This window comes from Bicyclus anynana, chromosome 19 (genome assembly GCF_947172395.1).
Source record: "Bicyclus anynana chromosome 19, ilBicAnyn1.1, whole genome shotgun sequence".
Lineage (NCBI taxonomy): Eukaryota > Metazoa > Arthropoda > Insecta > Lepidoptera > Nymphalidae > Bicyclus > Bicyclus anynana.
The window spans coordinates 8,072,650-8,081,637 of NC_069101.1; the positions used below are offsets into that span (position 1 = coordinate 8,072,650).

Sequence of the window (8,988 nt, forward strand, 5' to 3'; positions counted from 1 at the left end):
AGCAATAAATTGCGGCGCTGTTTCCAGTCTCCTGCGTGAGCGATCTCAAGGTCGCTCAGATATTGTGTTATTGCGAACTTGGGGAAAAAGTATATCATATTAATAATTTTGGAAGCTTGAATATGTACATACATATTACTTACTTACTCTTATATTAGTGAAATAATAACTGTGTGAATAAACAACTTCTGCCAATTTAATTTAGTACCATTTGTAACCATCATAGAATACCTATGTGAGATTTATTTATTAGTAAACAGTGAAAATTATTTAAAATACCTAAATATAGAACAAATACAATGTCGAGTTTTATTTTTAGGAACTTTGAAAACTGTATATACTTTGGACTTAAACATAAAGGTGTGCGCTGGAGTAGCAAAGTCGGTAATTTTGTAGGCACGTAACATGTATATGGTATAAAATGGCGTTGTTTCAACGAATAATACAATATGTCTTCTACAGGGGCCTCGGCACACAACTGGTCCGTCAAATTCCGAACACAGCCATTATGATGAGCACGTATGAAGCAGTGGTGTACCTCCTCACCACCCACTTTAACAGCTCCTTCTACGAGAACACTTAGGTCGTCGCATGACAGCTGGAGGACCCCGTAGATATGAGCTCGTCTCGCTTAGAAACAACAGATTAGAAGAGGATGGAACACTGGTCTACAATCTATTGCTGAACTATGATGCGAAAAACGAAATGCAATTATAGCATGTTATAGCTTGTCTCGCTTAGGAAGAAAAGATTTGAAGAGGATGGAACACTGCTCTATAATATTGCTATGCAATCAGTGTGATAATCACAATCCATCTAGTTGGCTACCACTCTTTCTATTCTCTATGGTTGTAGCAAAATCAAACTCAATTTCACTAATAAATCAAATGCAATTATCCCATATTACATAATGTAGATCTATATAGCAGATTTTATACACAATTTAAAGTTCGATTTCGTAAAATTAGGTTGTCTCGCTCAAACAACTGAACAAAAGATCAGACCAGGATGAAAGATCTACAAACTAAAGTCTATTGCCAGATTTGATATAACCAATGTGATTGTAATCCTTCCACTTGGCTATGGTTCTTCCCATTGATTAAAATACCATCTAAGTGATATGGATTTTTTGTTTATAATTTAAATACGCAGCTATAACAATAATAATTAGGACGAACAAAAATATTAAGCAAAAATTTTCAATGTCATGATTAAATTTATGAAATAAATTGAATTAATTTATGTTCGGTATTATTTAAGATGCAACACACGTTTTAAATTAGTGCACACTTAATATAGAATATATTTGTAATCATTGGGATTAAGAACAGATAAAAACAAAAATAGACAAACGGAATTACAGCTAATTATACAACGTGTCCCAAAATTCAACGATAAGCGGGCGCCAAAAGATTGACCTGCTCATGAGCACTTAAGGAAAAATAATAAAAAAAATATACCTAAATTTTTTTTTTAGTTACAAAATAAATTTTAAAATTCTTTGAAAATTTACACCTTGTATGATATTTTGAACTACCGCAGCTACAATTTCTTAAATATGCTTAAGATTTTTTTTGTATCGGAACCTAAGTAGTACTACTATTCACCACAACTCTTAAAAACACCACAATGCCCGCAGTTTTTACACAAAAAAAAATCAAAATATTTTTTTTCCCTCAAATTTTTAAAGATTTTTACTTTCAGTCTACTTTGACTCATGGTCTTGCAAAAAAAAGTATGAACACCGCTATGGCAAGTTATTTTCAAAGTTGACGCAACTAATCAAGATTTCAAAATAGTATAATACCCTAGGATAACTAGTCACAAAAAAAAATATGCGTACCATTTGTAAACAAGAACCAAATTTCTTAATTGTTCTTGTTGTTAGTAATAAATTTTACTATGTTCCAAAAATGTGTTTGTTATTTTAATTACACAACATTAAAGTAAATGTTCGAATTGTTTTCCACCGGCATTAATACAGGCACGACATCGCCTTAAAAACGACCGTTTTATTTTTCGCGCATATCTTCTAGCATTGATATGTGCCGCAGCCTGAGTGATTTTTTGCCGAAGCTCGTCCAATGTCGTAATCGGTTTTGCGTAGATCCTGTCTTTGAGACAACCCCAATAAAAGAAATCCAGGGGGTTTAGGTCGGGTGATCGGGGTGGCCATAGGATAGGACCAAGTCGCCCGATCCAACGCCCCGGATACTCGTGGTCTAGGTATTGTCTCACAGGACGAGCGTAGTGAGCTGGGCAACCATCATTTTGATACCACATATTTTGAAGGTCGCTTAGGGGGACGTCTTCTAGTAATTCTTGCAAATCATTTTGTAAAAAGTTCAAATAACTGTCCCCATCTAAGTTTCCTTGTAACTCAAAAGGCCCAATCACTTTTCCATTTAAAATGCCCGTCCATAAGTTGACCTTAAATTGATATTGGGATTTGTCTTCTCTCATCAGGTGCGGATTCTCATTGCTCCAGCTGTGTAGGTTGTGAAGATTTAAATAGCCATCTTTCTTGCAGGTTGTTTCATCCGACCATAGTACTTTATCCAAGAACTGAGGATCTTCCCGATGCTTTTGAAGCATCACTCGGCAAAATGCGATCCGCAGTGGATAGTCCCGTGATAGTAACGTTTGTACACGTCTGTAATGATATGGGTGTAGCCGATGACGTTTTAGTATTCGATGTGCTGAACTTTTTGGGATTCCCGTAGCTGCTTCTATGGCACGCACTGAGGTAGTTGAATCAATGTTTATTTCATTGAGAACTTCTTCATCGCATTCCGATCTAGGTCTTCCAGCGTTTCTTCTAGCTGACGGCAAACGACCCTCCGAAAACGCTTGATGCACATTCATAAATACCCGATAATCTGGATATCTTTGAGCGTTTGGGTACCTTTCTCGATACAATCTGCTAGCAGCGTTAGCATTGCACCGACATTCTCCATAAATGAGATGCATGTTAGCGTATTCCATCGGCGTGTATGGTTGCGGCATGATAACGCTAAACAGTCCAAAATACACCAAAAGTCCAATTCACAAAACACAGGCACAGTCCAAAATAATGCCAGGTCAGTTCAGTTTGCAGATCACTTAAGTCCAGTCCAAAATGCAAAGCCAAAAGTCGTTAGTACGAGAGCCACGTCAATTGAATACGGAAAGTTGCGCAGTAAACAAAGGAGCAGAGCGTACTGACTTGCTGGGAACAGGATTTTCTTTACCTGCATCATTGTCATTCAACAAAGAACATCTGTCTATCCCTCTCTAACGTATACTTATCGCTATCTTTCTCTCTCTCTCTCTCTCTTATTTTTAAATGTTATCGTTCGTTCCATTAAAATTCTAGGAAATTGCAACGTATGACTCACATCATTTTGTGCATAAAGTAAAAGTGATTTCTAGGAGCAAAAACATTTTAGAAATTTAGTTCTTGTTTACAAATGGTACGCATATTTTTTTTTTGCGACTAGTTATCCTAGGGTATTATACTATTTTGAAATCTTGATTAGTTGCGTCAACTTTGAAAATAACTTGCCATAGCGGTGTTCATACTTTTTTTTGCAAGACCATGAGTCAAAGTAGACTGAAAGTAAAAATCTTTAAAAATTTGAGGGAAAAAAAATATTTTGATATTTTTTTGTGTAAAAACTGCGGGCATTGTGGTGTTTTTAAGAGTTGTGGTGAATAGTAGTACTACTTAGGTTCCGATACAAAAAAAATCTTAAGCATATTTAAGAAATTGTAGCTGCGGTAGTTCAAAATATCATACAAGGTGTAAATTTTCAAAGAATTTTAAAATTTATTTTGTAACTAAAAAAAAAATTTAGGTATATTTTTTTTATTATTTTTCCTTAAGTGCTCATGAGCAGGTCAATCTTTTGGCGCCCGCTTATCGTTGAATTTTGGGACACGTTGTATATATTGCCATAATTATTTCCACCTGATTAACTTAGATAACTTAAACTTAATTAAAAATATATATATTTATAGCACAAATGTGATAATACAAGTGCATTCTCCATTCTCACAGTCTTTATAAACAACAAAAACAATAATAATAATTAATTTATTATTATGAGGTAAATATACAAAAAAAAATCAAGTTGTATCTCTTTTTATAGAACTAAAGTTTGACTGCAAGATTATTATATAATTAGATATCAGTTGTGTGTATATTAATTGAATTTATATAAATAAAGTTTATGTAATCCATAAATTAAGTCACACGATTTGGTTTATATTCTGACCCCTCATAGTCACATTTGTAAGGATTTCCCATCCCTAATGTGACGTCACATAATTTGTAACTTTATATCTATGTAGAAATTATAAAAGACAGCAGTTGTTTTTTCAACGAAATTAGTCTTTTCATTTAATGATTTTTTAATAAAATCTGCGTAAATAAATGAAAATAAAAACTTAAACATCTTGAGTCAACACTTTTCAAAGGGTTTTTTATTACCCATAACCATTTAAGGGTTATAAAATGTGATGTCACCAAACATCAGACTCCTACTCACCCCTCGAAGAATAATAATAAAAAATAGGGAATTGTCACACTTCGCTATTTTTTAATTATTCCTTGCCTTATCGTGAGACATCATTCATGGATTGCCCCTAAACTAATTACATATATTAATTGTAACAGTGTTACTTTTAGTTGCATTGCAGTGTGCATACCAGAATTTTATAAGAGTTATATTATACCAAAATCATGTTTGCATTATATTTTTTTAAATAATTTTAATGATGTTTCTTTGAAATATGAAGATGAAATGAAATAAATCATTAAAAAACTTTATTTCATTCAGTGGTATCAATTAATGTTTTAGTTTCCACATGCTCTTATAAAAAAGATCAAAAATTTACCACCATAATTAACTAAGATTTTAAACATTATATATGATCTTACATATAAAAGAGGGAATATGGAGTTTCAACCAACCATGCTGCTTCATATGACTTACTCATATCTATGAGGATATGGTAATTTAATTTTTTTGTTAGATATTGTTTTTTTTTTGGAGGGGTATTAAATTGTTGTGTATTTAAGAAGTTGTATATACTTAAGAAAGTATATTCTCCCAAGAGTTTTAATATAAAATTTTTCATATACATATGACTTCTAGTTTTTCCAATCTTACTGTTATAATGACCAAGTCTTTATTCTATATAATGTAAGATCATATGTAACAATTCATATCTTTGTATATGTGAAAATATTGTTTAGTCATAGATTTCTAGTCTTGTGTTTTATCATTATGCCGTTTGTTGGTAAATAAAGTAATATTGCAACAATGCAACTTTGTTATTCAGAAAAGGTGTAGAATTTCTATTAAAAGGACTTCTTCTCACATAAAAGTTAATTATATTTTGAATTGACTGCATTATTAAAGTCAACACAAACATTTAAATTTTTAGAAAATAGACAATATTTTACATGTAAATCTAAATACTACAATTTCAATAACTTATGTACATACTAATCTCAATAATTTTGCATACAGAGGAATTTAAAGTCTTCCTGGATGTATTGGTCTTGAACTGGCTCGGGATTTATGAACTTGTTTGTGTGAGCTAATTAAAGAGTCATACTCTGCTGTTTATGGTATTGGAGTGCTATATTATTGAGATTAGAATGTTACCAAATAAAATTTCTATTGTTCTGAAGTTTAATAATTCCTAGATTATATTTGTAAGAGATGTAATTCGATAAAGTGTTTTCCATAATGTATATTATATTATATTGAGCAGTTTAGCACAGGTTTAGTAAGTTGTGAGCTGTGATATAGTGCTTGTAAATATTAGTCATTCGGAGTCACCATAGGGGTGCCAAGTTGTCTTATAATGAAAACTTATTATACAATGGGCAAGTCTGGAACAAAATTTATTTCTAAAAAAAAATTAAACAATTACATACATATACATACATAGTGATAGACACCAAAACATTATTATAATTTAAATTATTCTTGCAGGCTCTTTTGGACTAATAATTTTTTATTCTTCTTAATTAAAAAGGATACCAAACATGTAATTTCTCTGTGAATCCTACCGAAACTATCACAAAACACGTAAATTTTGTTTTAATAATTATTTTCCAAATACTATATAATCTACCAGGCTTGCTAATTTTATTAGATACCTAAATAAAGTAATGTTTAAGTTTTATTAGTCTACAAAGTAATGTGAACATTTGTAGAACATTGTTTCATGTTAAAATGTTAGGAATTGTTTGAACAGATTATCTGTTGTATATTTGCTATGGAAAGATTTGGACGTATGTCAGACTGAGTATAAGAGTAATATTAAATTTGTTTATTAAATAAAACAATTAAAAAATTGGTTAAATGCCTTTTATTTAAATTATTTTGTATCCCTGGTGCAACTGAAATGAATATTCACTCACTGTGGGCATGTTGCAAGTTGAATTATTGTTGATAGTAGTCTCTATATACTTCATCAATTCTAACATGCAACGAAGTGAAGGGAAATAGACAAAATGTTATCCAATGGCGGCAAAGTAGTTGTCTCAATGCAATGAAAAAGATAGCAGTATTTCCAGTTACACTTTGCCATTGGTTGAGTTTGTCTCTATCTCATTGGTTGCATGTTAGCACCACAGCACAATATTCATTTATGCTACCAGTTTACAACAGACATCTGCAACATCACTACATGAAATAAAACAAAGTTGCTTTCTTACTCCCTATATTCCTGTGTATACTTAATTCATTCATTAAAAAACAAGCACATTAGGAAATCAATAAATAACAAGCACACAAGTATTATTTAAATACAAGCTTACGCTGAAATAAAAGGTTTGATTAAAGCTCGTATGGAAACATTAGAGATCAAAACCCACACATGGGCTGACACAGCATTTTCAGTATCACTCGGGTATTGAAGAATCGAGGTGAATGGAAAAGGATCACCCCCTAATGCAACTATAGGTTCTCGTCTGAACCAAAAAAGTGATACAATGATAATCAAAGTTATCACTACTTGCAATACAATGTGGACCAATCCCTTAACGGCTAGACTTTTGCTTAAACGTGTTTGTGAATTTTCTTTGAGAATACCATCAAGTTTATTAATTTTTCGCTGTAGTTTTGAGTATGTTGCAAATTCATCTTTCATGGAAATATGTTGTTGTTCTGCTATGAGTTTCTTCATTTCCGCCAGGAGAGCGCGGTCTTCAGTCGAAGGCCTTACAAAACATGCAGCAATCTGTAAGTGTAAAGGTTATTTCAAAAGTATTCTTAATTCTTATACATGACATGTTGATATTCAAGAGCATAAAATTAGTGTGATATGATTGCTTACCGGTTTAACTAAAACTGGCACCAAAGCACTCAATATACAGAGAATTAAAAAATAAAGAAGAAGAAATCCATTAAGAATATCTAGCATGATTGTGGCTTTTTTCCAGAATCAAGGGTTAAACATTGTAAATATTATTGAATTGAAATTTTGAATTTCAATTTAATGTCAATGTCATTCTCAACTGACATACACAATTACACATATTGACAGTGACACACATCACTCCTGAGTAATTAAGTTCCTTGCATATCACGCCCGTCCCCACTCCCCACTACCCAACTCCACAGTCCACCACAGTCCACTCTGGTCCACTCCAACAACATATTTAGACATAGATTGTCAAAATATTATTATTACCATTTATTATAATAGGACACATTTGAGAAAGAAAGAAAGTCTATAGATTTCTCTGTCTACGACATAGATTTACGAGTCGGTACATAGATCTATGGTCGAAATATATTATTTGGGTCTGGTTAAATGACAAGAAGGCTCAGACCAATTACAAAAGGACCTGACTCACTAGACGTTACCCCTCTGCAAAAGATCAAGAATCAAGGATCGTTTACAAAAAACTGTTTCTTTAGAATCGTTGTTTCATTGTTGTAGTCGTTTACGTCGTGTACAGAGTTCCCTTAAAATGCCGGTTTGTGTGGTTGAATAGCATAAAAAACGGTTTTTAAAATTAAGTAATATTTCATTTGTAGGTATTTCTAACTTAATTAAATCAAATTTATAATAAAAACAATACATATATAGAATTCTTCTATAGGAACAGCAAAACATTGATCAATTAATCGAATATTGTGTGTAACAAGTGTAAGCAATGTGATTGTTAGTCCGTGTAAAAATTACAACAGTGTGTATTGCGAATCTTTATAGTTGTGTACACAAGAACACAGAATGTATTTATTGGTGTTAAATATTTTCGATAAATGAGTTTACCTCGACAATCTCATCGCCAGGATGCGATGCATCACGATGTATATGATAGTACGATGTCGTGTAGAAACTAAAAAGTGAAATGGGTGTAGATTTTCATCTTTCTTGTAACAAGGTGACCCACTTCCATCTTTAATTGCATCAACACTTACCATCCGGTGAGATTGTAGGCAAGGTCTAAATTGTAAAGATATAAAAAAAATCTTGATCTTTAACAGGTTAACGTCTAGCGAGGTAAGTCCCTAAATAATTTTTCTGAGGTGAACAATCAGATTGCGTGTAATTCATAGTAATTATATACAAATATTATAAATGCGAAAGTAAGTCTGTCTGTCTGTTACCTTTTCACGGTTAAACAGCTGAACCGATCAAAATGAATTTTGGTTTGGTATATTAGTAAGTAGGACCTTGGAGCAAAACTTATGGTACTTTTTGACCCTAAAATAAAAGTAGTCGGGGTGAAATAAGGGTTGAAAGTTTGTATGGAAAGTCTTTCATTTTTAGAGTTAAATAAAAGATAATAAATCATAAAAAAATACGAAATATAATGTGTATCAAGAAGTTTTAAAATTCAACTCCTAAAGTGGTGAAATAGGGGTTGCAAGCTTACATTGATTTCCACGCGGACGAAGTCGCGCGTCCGCTAGTTTTAAATAAACTACAAGCTTTTTAAACGTAAGTGCTTAGATTAATAATCATCAAACTAATAAT

At 32.3% G+C, this 8,988-nt stretch overlaps 2 protein-coding genes across 4 annotated transcripts in view; one reads left to right on the forward strand and one right to left on the reverse strand.

The window, feature by feature from the left end:
* Positions 1–6,354, forward strand: part of LOC112045344 (mitochondrial carrier protein Rim2) — a 35,512-nt gene extending 29,158 nt beyond the window's left edge. For all 3 annotated transcript variants that reach the window (XM_052887600.1, XM_024081491.2, XM_052887601.1), the window contains one exon: positions 463–6,354. In XM_052887600.1, coding sequence (XP_052743560.1) covers positions 463–583 — 121 coding nt within the window. In that variant the 3' untranslated portion in view covers positions 584–6,354. The remainder of the gene's footprint in view (positions 1–462) is intronic.
* Positions 6,352–7,534, reverse strand: LOC112045346 (guided entry of tail-anchored proteins factor 1). The gene is made up of 2 exons (XM_024081494.2): positions 7,336–7,534; positions 6,352–7,239 (listed from the first exon to the last, which is right to left on the reverse strand). Exons 1-2 carry the CDS (start codon positions 7,420–7,422, stop codon positions 6,814–6,816), a joined length of 513 nt encoding a protein of 170 aa, XP_023937262.1. The 5' UTR covers positions 7,423–7,534; the 3' UTR covers positions 6,352–6,813.
* Positions 7,535–8,988: the final 1,454 nt, after the last annotated feature.

What these genes read in the sequence shown, in the direction of transcription:
- LOC112045346 (XM_024081494.2), bottom strand. Translation starts at nt 7,422, where the DNA reads ATGCTAGATATTCTTAATGGATTTCTTCTTCTTTATTTTTTAATTCTC. An exon ending in TGCCAGTTTTAGTTAAACCG is followed by an intron (nt 7,240 to 7,335) that starts GTAAGCAATCAT and finishes TTACACTTACAG; the next exon opens with ATTGCTGCATGTTTTGTAAG.